This window comes from Balaenoptera acutorostrata, chromosome 12 (assembly GCF_949987535.1).
Source record: "Balaenoptera acutorostrata chromosome 12, mBalAcu1.1, whole genome shotgun sequence".
Taxonomy (NCBI): Eukaryota; Metazoa; Chordata; class Mammalia; order Artiodactyla; family Balaenopteridae; genus Balaenoptera; species Balaenoptera acutorostrata.
Window position 1 is genome coordinate 73,923,156 of NC_080075.1, and position 13,017 is coordinate 73,936,172.

A 13,017-nucleotide genomic window follows, 5' to 3' on the forward strand; every position below is an offset into this window, starting at 1 on the left:
CACCGTAGCGAGTGACCAGAGCTCCAGGCTGGGTCTGGTATCTAGGTCAGAGTCCATGACCTCTTGGCACCGTTGGGAGCAGTAACTTTCATTCCTTCGTCTCCCTGGTGCGTGTGGTCAGTTAACAGAATTTCCATGAGCTGGGGGCATTTGGTAATATAAAGATTGGACCTGCAGGAAGCGTTTAAGACTAATACATTTGCATCAGAGGTTCTGGGATTCAAGTTACGCTGGGGCTCAGCAGGCCTTTTGGTCCAGTGTTGGTTGTCTCTTGCTGTGTGTTGGCTGGCGGAGTGTATTATCATATTGCCCTTAGTCATCTCCAGCCCCCGGATAGCGCAAGACTGGATGAAGTGGCTGTGATAATGTTCTCATTGTGCTCTGAGGACTAGGAGGAAGGGCCTGGAATTCAGCGGGAGAAGGGTACCCCCTCCCGTCTGTGCCCTGCCAGCCTGCTGTCCCTGGCCAGTCTGGGGCACTTCTGGGGCCAGCTGGGCCTGAGAGCTGCTGAATCAGGTAGCCTGAGTAGATAAGAAAATGGTCTCGCTTCCCACCAATCCAGCCCTTCAGACATGGGAGCTGCACAAGGCAGACTCCTGTGCTCAGAGCTTATAGGGCACCTGTACTGGTGCTTTGGTGTATATCTAGAATTTTTAATACCCCGAGGAATTCCTGGGCATTAAATCCTGGTCAGACTAAAGACTTACTTTCTAGTTGTCTCCTTTTCCTCTCAGATGTACTTAACTGAGGGGTGTCAGGCCCTGGGTTGAACTGTTTCTGTGGTGGTAGGTAATGGACCTGCAGGCTTTCTCCTGTCTTCAAGTGAGCCAGCAGAATAATAATAACAACAACAATTGGAATAATAATGATAGCTACCATTTCTTTAGTGCATGTTTAATGCCAAGTACTCGCTGTATTCTCGCATTGTTTTATTCAGTCTTCACAATAGCACCATGAAGTAGTAGTGTTTTAATCTCCATGTGACAAATGAGGATACTAAGGCACAGTAACAACGAGAGGACAATCCAAGGTCACATGCCTGTGAAGTGTTAGCACCAGCATATGAGCCTATGTCTGCTTGACTCCAAAGCCCACCATCTTCCCTCCACACTGTATCACCAACTCAGAAAGGAAGGCTTCATGCCAGATCCCTGGCTGATAGGCCCCAGTGGGAGCTCTTGTCTGCTGAGATGCTTAACTCAGCTCTGTCCTTCCACATGATGCAAACCCCCAGCCTCTGACCTCAGCCTAGAGCCGTTCGTTCATATAATCGGCAAGTCTTTTTTAACACTATGACCAAGAATACAAATCAGTAGATAGGGTTAACTTTGTCTTTAAATTGTTTAAGTTTCTGGAATGAATCACAAGAACTCACTAATAATGGTTATCTCTAGGGATTTTAATAGGAAGGGGGCTTTTATTTTTCACTTTATAAGTTTTTTACAACAAGCATATATTACTTTGTTAATTAAACAAAAACATATCTAAAATTTTTAAAGGGGAAAAATATATAAAAGAAATGTGTTAATACATGGTTAGAAGATTGGTTTAAATGAATAATTGAGGGAAATCCAGAGTTGATAATAATTTTTAATGATACCCAATTATTGGTAATCCTGTGACTTTGGACAAGTCACTTCCCCTCCCAGGGACTGTAGGAAATGATCGGTAGATGATTCCTTGCTTTCTGCACCATTTGCCTATTCATCTTGGAAGCAGTGGGTCAGGAGCCCAGGGTGAGAGAGCAGCCTGGATGAGGGGCAGTGAGGGCTGGAAAGGAATGACCAAGCATTACCTGGAAGCTGGAGGCTGAATGACCCAGGATCTGTAAAATACTGAGTCTGCACTTTATGGACCCTTAGGTCTCATCCATTGCTGGCTTTGTTGCGTTCTGTTGTCTGGCTGGGTTTGCATCTGTGGTGCTGGAGAGAAACCCTTTAGCACAACACAAATAAATGAGGGAAGTAGGGGAGAAAGACAAGGTAAGGATCAGATCTGAAGTGCTCATGGTTTTCTTACTCAAGTAGATGGGCTGATTTTTTTCTTCCTGCTTGTCTCCAAGGTGGACTGAAGCATTTCTGGGCATCCATACCCTGTCCAGTGCAAGGCTGGAAGTAGAGTCCAGCTTACCTCACTCCCTAGCCAGTATGTTTTCTGATCCCTAATTGTTCCTTCTTCTTGATGAGAGAATTACTAGCATTTGAAAGACCATTTATGTAGTTTTTTGAGCCATCCAAGGAGACGCAAGGCAGGAAACTCAGACTCGGTTTCCTGATTTATGTTCCCCAAGGCAGAGAACCACTGAAAATAGCACTATTCTTCCCCTCACCATTGTCTCTTTCATTTCTTTTTCCCTTACTGCTGGTTCCTTGAGATCTATAACCAGTGGCCACAAAAGGAGAAACAGGTCTGTGATGGTAGGCATGGCCGTATTTCCTAAGAGGTGGGAGCCAGGATTGTTGCAGTAGTTGTTTTGTTTTGCTCTTTGTGATGAGTGGTGGGTAAATGTCAATGAGGTACTGAAACAGCAAGTAACCGCTGACATTTGATTGTACATTATCATTTACCAGGTAGTTCCACATCTGTTATCCAATCCAACTCACCATTCTTACCCAAAGCCTGCAAGGTTAGTGGGTATTTGCCCCGTTTTACAGATGAGAAAACTGAAGTCCAGGAGCTGATGCCCTAGATTTCTTAGCAAATAGGATGGTAGGGTGTGTACCAGGATTCAAGTTCTCTGACTGACATGCCCAGTGCCCTTTATATCTTTCCACCATGGAACTTGTGAGGTAGCCCTTCCCATGAGCATTAGGGTTTCAACCTCTCTGGGGACCCTAGTGTTACTGACGACCTCCTCCCACACACACAGTTAAGAGCTCTATCCTGCTCATCTCAGAGGCCCCTATAAGAACTTCACACAGGCAGAAGCATCTTCAGCAGAACCCTGCCTGTTTCATCTGGAAGAGAAAGAAACGGTGCCCTGAGCTTTCCTGATGGTTCCTGAGGTGGCAAAGGTGCTAAGACCAAATGTTGCTTTTCTCCAAGGCACCTTTCTGCCTGAACCCAGGAGAAAGCTGTGGAACAAGAAAAAGGGCACTGGACTTGGAATTAGGAGGCTGGTGTTTAAATACTACTTCTGCCACTTACTGGCTCCATAACCTCAAGCAAGTCACTTCACCTGTCTGAGCCTTAGTTTCCTTTTATGTCAAATGGGGATCACACTCGTTATCTCATAAGGTTCTTGTGATGATGAAATAGGATGATTAATGCAAAAAGGACGTAGCCCAGCCATAGGCACATGTCAAGTTGCATCTGAGACTGCAGTCTCCTGCAGAATGCCATAGATTAGCTGGCAGTGGCAGCGCAGAGCCTGTTTGGCTTCTCTGTAAAATCATCCTTGATGATATCTCCTCAGAAGGGTGGCTGTCTGGGCCTGGCTGTCTCCATTCTGGCTTTCCAGATCAGCACTTAATGAGTGCTGGGGTCTCCTTTCTCCTCCTGATTTTGCACTTCAATTGCTCCTGGAATGGGAAGAGGTGAGCCTCTGAATATCCCAAGCTGTATCTGCAAGCTGACATGGTCCCTGTGGTGATCTTGGCTGTTAATTGTCACAGCAGCTGACCTGCCTCTCATACCTGGAATCAAGGACCCTAATCGAATTGGGAAATTATATGGAGAGTGCATAGTCAATATAGGAGCAGACACACATACCGATTCATTAATTATGAGACTCCAGGCTTAGAATTCTCCATCTCTGGGCCTCAGTTTTGTCATCTGTAAAGCAAAGGGGGTTGGGGTGATTCCCTGAGGTCACCTTAGTTATCCGGTGATTCGTTTCCCTCTTGCAAGAGTCGGACCGTGTCCTTGGAGCTCCCAGCCCTGTCTTTTCCACCCCACAGCCTCTGCTGGCCTTTTAGTTACAATGGACATATTTAGAACCAGTAGAACCAAACCCAGTCCTGTCCACAGGCCCCACCCACCTGGACTCTTTTGCCCTGAGACATCACAAGGACAGCATTAACTGGGGCAGGTAAGAGCTCTAGGGAACTTTTCCTGGGGACTAGAAACCCCATATTCTGCTTAGTACCCTCCCAGCCTGAAGTGGGCCCGGGGATTTGAGGCATTCCCTGTCCCTCCCTGCCCTCCTTAAGTGATTAAAGTTAAAGACAGAGATCTCTGAGGAAAAGGAGGAGACGGCCACTGGTATCCTCCGAGAAATGGGGGAAAGCAAGAGCAAAAAAAAAAAAGCTGTTTCTAAGCAAAGAACTGCAGCAGCCCTGCATGACATATTTCAGAGGGGAGGGGGTGAAACAGGCAGCAATGAACTGAGACTGGGGAGAAGGGGGCACTGAGGCCCTGCACCTGGATTGGGGCCCACCCCCATATTTTGTGCCAGGACCAGCCCCGTCTTCTAGCACAAGGCAGGTTCTGTCAGGCAGGCTTGGCTGACAGCGTGGGCTGGGCCGGTGGGCAAGACTTGGCGAGAAACCGATAAGGCACATTCGGTTGTCATTGAAACCACATCTGTGTCGGGGGGGCAGGGTTAGGCAGAGAAGCATAGGGGTAGTGGACAAATGGAACGGGGTGATAGGGGCGGTCAGGCATCATCATGGAGCCCAGGGCCCGGCCAGAAGGAGACATCCTGAAGCGAGATGTCCAGGTCCAAGGAGGAGGTTTAACACGAAGCCTGATGAGCAAGAATCAGCGCAGAAACCAGCCCTGGGAATCATGGCACGGGGGTGGCAGTGGGAGGAGGGTTGGAACTTGGAGGCCCTGGTAGTCTTGGCTGATGCATCAGATTCCAGGCCTGATTGGCAGCTCAGATTCTGCCTGACAATGTCCAAATGGGTTTCTTGAGCTAGGTGTGGGCAGCTGGAGAAGGTGTGGGCCGAACAAACTGGAGAAGGTGTGGGCCGAACAAACAAAGAATTGTTTTCAATCAGATCCATCTCCTCACTTTAAAATCACACAAAAAATAAAAGCATAAAGGAGCATTTTGTAAAAGGAGAGATCAGACCTTTGCAAGCCTACCGCAGAGGTATAGAGAATATAAAATAAATGGGAGGCTCAATTTTATATCTCTTATTAAGCAAAATTGAAAATCATGATAATACTTCATGACTATGACATTGTAATAAAAATGGTTCCATTATTTATTGCTGGCAGTGGTTTAGAAAGGTAACTTGACAGTATGTTCTGAGATATACGAAATGTTTATAACCCTTTGTCCACTCCTGAAATTTCCTTCTAAAAAAGTCATCTAAAAAAGCAAAAAATTGGGAATTCCCTGGCAGTCCAGTGGTTAGGACTCGGCGCTCTCACTGCCGAGGGCCTGGGTTCAATCCTTGGTCGGGGAACTAAGATCCCACAAGCCACGCTGCTCGGCCAAAAAAATTATATGCACAAGAGTGATTATTGTAAACATTTACCAAACAACCAAAATATCTTATAATGGGGGTTAATTAAATATATTATAAATCATCCACTCTAAACATTATGCAGTCATTAAACATATAATCATAAACCTTATGGAAGTAACAGGAAATTCTTGAGATATTTGATGAAATGGAAATAGGAGGACATAAACTTATATTTATACCATGTCTATAGATGTGAAAAAATGATGTGTGCATGTGGAAAAATCTGGGGAAAAAAGCTAATTAATTAGCTATGAGGAGGAATACGTGAATTTTTTCCCATTTTGTTTTATTTCTGTGATTATTTGATGTTAGTGCAATATTTTTTTCTGAAAGCGGAGAAAGACAATAAAAGGTTAAAAATGTGTCCCCAGAATCCTTTAATGAACTGTGAGGTATTTAATCCAGTACCCCTGAGATAATACATTCCATAAATTTATTACCTTCTGTAAACAGAACTTCTCTTTGTTCTAAAACTCAAGGTACAAGCTCTTACTCTCTGTACCAGGGATTGATTGGAAAAGCCTGGAGCTTTCCTTGTCACACCTGTTTTGATGGTATAATTTCCAGGTCCATCCTCTTAACCTTTCTTTGTCTTTGCCAACTAAAGAGTCCTATTTTTTTAAAGTCTCTTACAATAGCCCTTGCATGGTTTTAGCCACCCTTCTCTGGATCTTCTCTCTCCTTCAAGTCCCCGGAGATGCAGCAAGGGACTACACACAGTACTCCAGATTCAGCTGCATCATAGTTTTATATTAGGGTAGAATGATTTTTGTTTTGTTTCCAAAAAGCCTTGGTGATGGTGCCTGGCCAGATGCTATTAGCTTTTTTAGCTGTGGCAGCATATTAAGCCAACGTCTTCTGGGAACAATAGAGAATTACTCCCCCTCTTTTCCCTCTGTTTTGGTTCATAACTGATCGCTCACAGCTATCATTTAATGAGTAGAGCGAAGATTACTTTTTCCCAAAATGTAAAACTCTAACTGAAGCTCATCTGCCATTTTTTGGTCAGCTCACACGGCCTAGAAATTCTGCTTTTTACCACCTGCAAGAATCTGGGGGCATCTGTGAAGTTGGTATTTCACCTGTGCACCCTTTCTTGCATGATTTCTGATGGAAATCAGTACCCCCATTTAACATTTGGACATTTTTCCACCTAGAGAGGTGCCTGTTTATTTCTGTTTCCTTTCCCTCATCCCCCTCCCCTTTCTCTGTCTCCTCACCCTCTCCCCCATGTAACTTTGAGTAACCTCTGATGTAGGACCTTGCCAGGAGCATTTTAACCTCTAAAGTTCTGGCCACTGGCTTCCCCATGGTCTGAAATAATCTATTTTGTCCCGGAAAGAACTCTTGGAGATTAGTCAGACATGATTTCCTCTTGCTGGAAACATGTTGCTTTTCTTTTAGCAGGTTCTGCTTCCTAAAGCACACCACACATTGTCTGCAGTAGGAAGAGCATGGGCTTTGGAGCCAGGCAGACCTGTGTCTGGATTCTTCATATAAATTGAACAGCTGTGATGTGACCTTGGATGGGTTACTTAACCTCTTTGAGCTTTCAGCAGAAAAATGATGGTGTTAATAGTATGCCACTTAAAACATATTGCACAAGTCACCTGGGGATCTCGGATGCTGATTCACTAAGTCTGCGTAGGGCCTGAGATTCTGCATTTCTAACAAGTTCTCAGATAATGCTGATTCTGGGGACTGCTAAAAGCAGTGATTCCCAAATTTGCACACTGAAATCCCCTGGGAACCTTTAAAAACCACCGATGCCTGGACCTCACCACCTGCCCCATCCATTTCCAGTTTAACTGGCAGTGGGATGTAGCCTGGGCACTGAGCCTTTTAAAAGCTCCCAGGTGATTCTAATGTACATCAGAGTTTGAGACTCACTGCCTAAAGGTTATTAGCAGAAGTAAGTGTGAGACACCTGGCACAGAGCAGGTGCAAAGAAAAGAATGGTTTTCTTTCTCTTGGTGCCTTGCCCTGTGCTTCTCTCTCCATCCTCATCCCCAGTCTTTACATCAGGTAGGAAAAAGCAGGGCATCAGCTGTCGCCCTGTGTCTTCCTTACTAGAGTCTTCTCTAGAGCATCTGGCTTGGGAGTTCTCACTGCCAGTTGTGAGGGGAAGGGACCAAGATAACCCTGCCATGTGGCCTGGCACTGGGAGTTTTAAAAGCTCCCCAGGCGATTCTAATATGCAACCAATTTTGAGAACTAGTGTCTTTCTATTCGGTGGCAAAGAGTGAAGAACACTAGGGCCACATAACATGCCAAGGGAAGTGTGAGGACTCAGGGCTGGAGTGGGCAAGTGTGTCCTAGAATGAGGGACCAGGCCAGACACCAGGTCCCCCCAAATGCCATTACAGTTAGAGGGATCAATTATCCATGGCCTGCAGCAGTCGGGGGCTTCCTCTGTGGACAAGCAGAGCTGCTGCCTTCCTCCTTCCTCCCTCTTCACACCCAGCCCATCCCTCCTGCCAGGCTTCCCAGATGCCCAGACCCTGCTGCTCTGCCCTGTAGCCAGTGCATGTGGGTTGACCAATTGAAGGAGAAGCTGAGGTGAAGATCCAGTTCTGCTCTGGATGAGTGAGCCCAGAGAAAGGACCTGGAAGCCCCCCCTCTGAGGCTACCCCAAGGAATCCTTTCTGTTCATCAAACATATTGAGCATTTACTATGTGCCAGGCACCGTGCTAAGTCCCAAGGCTCAGATCTGAGTAAGACATGATTCCTGACCTGAGGAGCACACAGAGGAGACAGGATGTAAACAAATGATGGGACAATATGGGAAAATAGTAGGAAAGTGTCCTAGCTATTGAGGAGGCCCAAGGGAGGAAATGTGCAGAGTTAAGGGAATCAGAGAAAACTTCCCAAGATGCTCAAGCTGTGTCTTGCAGGAGAAGTAGCCGTTTTCCAGGTGGATGTGAAGCAGGGAGAGAAGCCTGGTCTTGTGAAAAGGCACAGCCCACTCAGGGGGCTGGGATTCTTTCGGCAAAGCTGGAGCACAGAGCACATGTGGGGAGTAGGTGAGACCAGCCCACGGGGCCAGTAACTGCTACAGACTTTGTGGTTCATCCTGCAAGGAATGGAGGCCCTTTCAATAGTTTGCAGCAGAGGAGAGGCACATTCAGACTTGTGTGGTTGGCGGATCCCCTTGGGTGTCACGTGGAGAGGGCTGGAAGGGGAAACTGAGGTGGGGGGAGATCCTGGCAATGATCCAGGTGAGTCACGGGGACCACAGTGAAGTGAGCCGTTGTGATGAGGATGAAAAGGAGGGAAGGAGGTGAGCTGTACCAAGAAGACAGACTTGATGGGATTTAATGACTGGCCAGATGAAGAGGGTGAGTGAGCTGCAGGGCGGGGACGCAGGTGAGGTGGGTAAGGTGCCTAGGGCACACAGTTTAAGGAGTCACTCATGCAAAGGGTGGACAAGTGTGACCGTGAGAGAGAAGGCGTCTGTGCCGTGGAGGTGGGTGGATGGTGAGATGTTAGCCAGGAGCAGGGCCTGGGGGAGGTACTAGTGTAGCCATGGCTATGCTGCCACGGGGCGGGTGCCTTGCTTGGCAACAGCTCCCTCTGAGGCTGCGTGGGGCGGCTCTGACTGGCCCTGCTTCACTCAGTGTCCTCTGTCACCCTCACACAGCCCAACCTCTGACCCCACAAAAGCATCCTTCAACCCCTGTCCCGCTCTGTCCTCCATGACGGATGGTACAGGGACCCCCCTGCTCCCCTATTCTGCCAGCACTCCCTGCTTGGAGAGCCCTCAGGCAGGTCAGTGGCTCAAGGTGATTTCAACCTTCCAGGAGGCCTGGGATGAAATCAGAGGACAGCTGGCGTGCCCCGGGCAGCACCCTCTGACTAGCAATAATGAAAATGCATTTTTTAAAATTAATTAATTTATTTATTTTTGGCTGCTTTGGGTCTTCGTTGCTGCGTGCGGGCTTTCTCTAGTTGCGGCGAGCAGGGGCTACTCTTCGTTGCGGTGCGGGACCTTCTCATTGCAGTGGCTTCTCTTGTTGCAGAGCACGGGCTCTAGGCACGTGGGCTCAGCAGTTGTGGCACACGGGCTTCAGTAGTTGTGGCTCGCGGGCTCTAGAGCGCAGGCTCAGTAGTTGTGGTGCATGGGCTTAGTTGCTCCGCAGCATGTGGGATCTTCCCGGACCAGGGCTCAAACCCGTGTCCCCTGCGTTGGGAGGTGGATTCTTAACCACTGCGCCACCGGGGAAGTCCCTGAAAATGCATTTTAATGTAGTCACAACTTACACAGTTTCCCCTAGCCCTTTATTATTTAAGCTTCAGATTCAACCAGCACCTATGGAACGTCTGTGCCAAGCGCTGGGTGTGGGCCGGGCTGGGTGTGCTGCACACAGCGCAGGGGCTCAGTGGGGAGACTGGCGGGGAGCTCAGATCTCACCCTTGTTAACTAGCTGCATGACCTGAGGCTAGTTGCTCTCAGTTTCTTTACTTGTTGCCTGTGGTCTCTCTGGGGGTGAGGATGGAGACACCTGGCAGGTAGCGGTAGCACTCAGCAGATGTTTGCTGGCTTTCCTTCCCGGAGCAGAGGCGGCTCCAGGGTTATGGACGTTAGAGGTGATGGATAACTCGGCCGAGACCTTGCAGTTGGTGGGTAGAGCCCAAGCCTTTCTGGCCATCTCCAAAGCTCATGCTGCTTCTGGGGCCCCACGTGCCCCTTAGTGCTGCAGAGTCTTCTCCCTTTGGCTTTTCTTCTGTTTTCCAGCTGAAGATTAGAGCCTTTCCTGCTGCCTGTGTGAGAACTCCCTTCCTGAGTCAGGAGCCAGTTACCTAAAGGGCCGGGCTGCCCAGTGACTGTATCCGGTGTCTCCCCGCCTCCTAACGCCAACTGGGTGCTGTTGCCAGGATTAGATTGCCGCCCGCACTCCCTTCCCAAGCATGGTGAACCAGCCTTCCGTATATCCAAAGCAAAGCTTCCATAGCCAAAGCAAACAGATCAGGTGCCCTGTATTCTCTGAGGGATTCCCTCTCTTTGTCTCACCTAATGGTCCTGCTGAGAATGGGAGCCTTGTGCTGGGGCCCAGGAGGCTGGAGGGGAAAACTTCATTCTTGGTGAGGGTCATGAGGCGCCTTCTGGGACACATCTTCTGTCCCCTCCTGGAAGGACCACAAAACAGGGAAGCCAAACCTCTCAAGCTGGGGCTGCTGTGGCCCTTTGAAAAGCCCCAAAGCCCATCTCTTCACCCCTCTGTGTCCCCAGGCCATGGAGAGCAAGCTGCTCATCGGGGGCAGGAACATCATGGATCACACCAATGAACAGCAGAAGATGCTGGAACTGAAGAGGCAGGAGATTGCCGAGCAGGTAGGGCTGGGGGCTTCAGGTCCCTGGGTTGGGTGGGAGGGGGCGCATGGCGTTGAGGTCACACAGGGGTGCTTAGGGCAGTGAGCCGTCATGGACTCAGGATCCCTGGAATTACAGTGCTGAGAACCTAAGGCATGCTGCCCTGCATCCCGTGGGTCTACTGCCCAGGTGGTGGCTCTCCATGATGACAGCCTCCGTAAGGCACCTGGTACTAATTCCTGGGCCTTCCACAAAGGTGTGAGTTCTTTGCCAACTGCAGGACTGTGTCCTAAATCATCAAGAACCACAGTTTGTTGGTCTTACCAATCAATTGTGATACTACATGGGAGAGGCTGAGGCAGCTGGAAAGCCAGTATCTGGGCATCAGTATACGTGGTTGACACCCCTGCAATGCCCCAGCTGTTAGGGCTGAGGTCTCCTTCCACGGGGGGCAGTGCCTTGGCAAAAGCGTGGCCATATGAGCTGAGAAGAAGGTCCAGAGAGGATCCATTGAGGATGGGGTGGGAGCAATGGATGTGGGCCATGGGGTGCTCCCTGCTCCCTCCTGGCCCCTGTGGTCATGACGAAGCCAGGTTCCGTGCTAGGCAGAGCTCCCTGGGGCTTCCCCGGTACGTGCCGCTCCACTGAGTCCCGTGCCCTGCCCTGGCCTAGAAACGCCGCGAACGGGAAATGCAGCAGGAGATGATGCTCCGAGACGAGGAGACCATGGAGCTCCGGGGCACCTACACGTCCCTGCAGCAGGAGGTGGAGGTCAAAACCAAGAAACTCAAGAAGGTGAGATGCCACACCGAACTGGGTCAAGGTGTGTAAGGGCCTGGCAGCCTCTGCCCGAGACGTCACCTGCCCAAGGGGAGTGTGCTTTAGCGACCCCTCCCCACTTTGCTTGAACTGCCGACCCCCTGAGTTACACTGCGTGGGTGCTGGGGTGAGGAGCGGGAGGAGGCAGGGGTCCGGTAGGGGTGGAATAGAGCCTTTTCTCCTGGGCCAGGAGGGGCCTGATAGGCTGGGAACACGTTTACTTCCGCTCTCCAGGGTTGCCATCCTCGTGGTCCTGGGTAACTTCCCCCTTTACTCTGGTGTCACCAGTGAGTCACAGTTTGGATAAGCAGGCACAGAGCAGGCCAGGGGAGTGGTGGGGAAACCTGAGGAGACTGGAGCCTGGGAGAGCTCAGAGAGGGAGCACAGGGCTCTCCAGGGATGAGAGTATTGGCCGCCAGGACCCTGCAGAGTCCATGGCCAGGGAAAGGCGTGTGCATGAGCTGAGGGCGTAGGGCAGGAAGCGGCAAGTTCCAGTCTGGATTCTGCGAAGAACCCGGAGAGCCCTTAGATTGCTGAGGCGGCTGCCCCAGAGCAGGCCAGGCAGAGGCCCGGCTGCAGTGGCAGTTTCCAGGGACACACCTTTCAGTGGGTTAGGAGTGGGGCAGGAAGGTTGGAGCTGCCCTCCGCACCCCTACTTTTAAGAGCCGCTGGAGAGGCAGGAGTAGGATGGGTCACCTTCCAAACTGGCTGAGGCTCCCTTCCTTCCCTGAGCCCTGGACGGCAGTCCTGATACTCGCGTCCTGATACTCACGTCCTGATTCTGGCTCTTCTGTTACCTCGTTGTATGACCTTGAGCAAGTCTGTGCCTGAGTTTCCTCACCTATAAAAGAGGGTGTTGGACCAGAAGGTCCCTCGGGTCCCTTCAAATTTGCACATTGCACGATGTGGACAGCAGCTGAGAGAGCAGGTTAACAGGCCACAGTGTGGGAGGGACAGGGCAGCCTTTAGAATAACCCGTTCCGATGGATGGTGGGGCAGGAGGGAGCTTCAGAGGTGGGCCCTGGGCTCATCCTGGACCGAGCTGGTGGACCCTGAGCCTGCAGCTGTTGGGACCCAGGCTGGGTGAGCAGAGCCACATTGGTTGCCACGCTGCACAGCCTCTGAGCTGCACCTGTCCCCATCCAGCTCTACGCCAAGCTGCAGGCGGTGAAGGCGGAGATCCAGGACCAGCACGATGAGTACATCCGCGTGCGGCAGGACCTGGAAGAGGCACAGAATGAGCAGACCCGGGAGCTCAAGCTCAAGTAGGGCCCCTCCTCTTTCCATCTGGGGCTCTCACAGCCATCCCGCAGGCCCTGGGCCTCTCCCTGACAGGCTCCTCTCTTTCCTGAAGGCTTCATTCCAACTGTCTCCTCACCCATGTCCATGTACCTTAGGAATAGAATGTGTCTGAGGGATGGGGGAGGGCCCCATTGGAGTTTCCTCTACCTCCTGTTTCCTCCTTC

General features: G+C 50.1%; 2 protein-coding genes across 3 annotated transcripts in view; both read left to right on the top strand.

Moving 5' to 3' along the window:
* The window catches only part of ASXL2 (ASXL transcriptional regulator 2), a 279,668-nt gene that overhangs the window by 84,786 nt on the left and 181,865 nt on the right, over positions 1 to 13,017 (top strand). The window lies entirely within an intron of this gene.
* Positions 1 to 13,017, top strand: part of KIF3C (kinesin family member 3C) — a 34,263-nt gene that overhangs the window by 8,206 nt on the left and 13,040 nt on the right. For both annotated transcript variants that reach the window (XM_007191271.3, XM_007191272.3), the window contains exons 2-4: positions 10,652 to 10,753; positions 11,405 to 11,527; positions 12,698 to 12,816. In XM_007191271.3, coding sequence (XP_007191333.2) covers positions 10,652 to 10,753; positions 11,405 to 11,527; positions 12,698 to 12,816 — 344 coding nt within the window. The remainder of the gene's footprint in view (positions 1 to 10,651; positions 10,754 to 11,404; positions 11,528 to 12,697; positions 12,817 to 13,017) is intronic.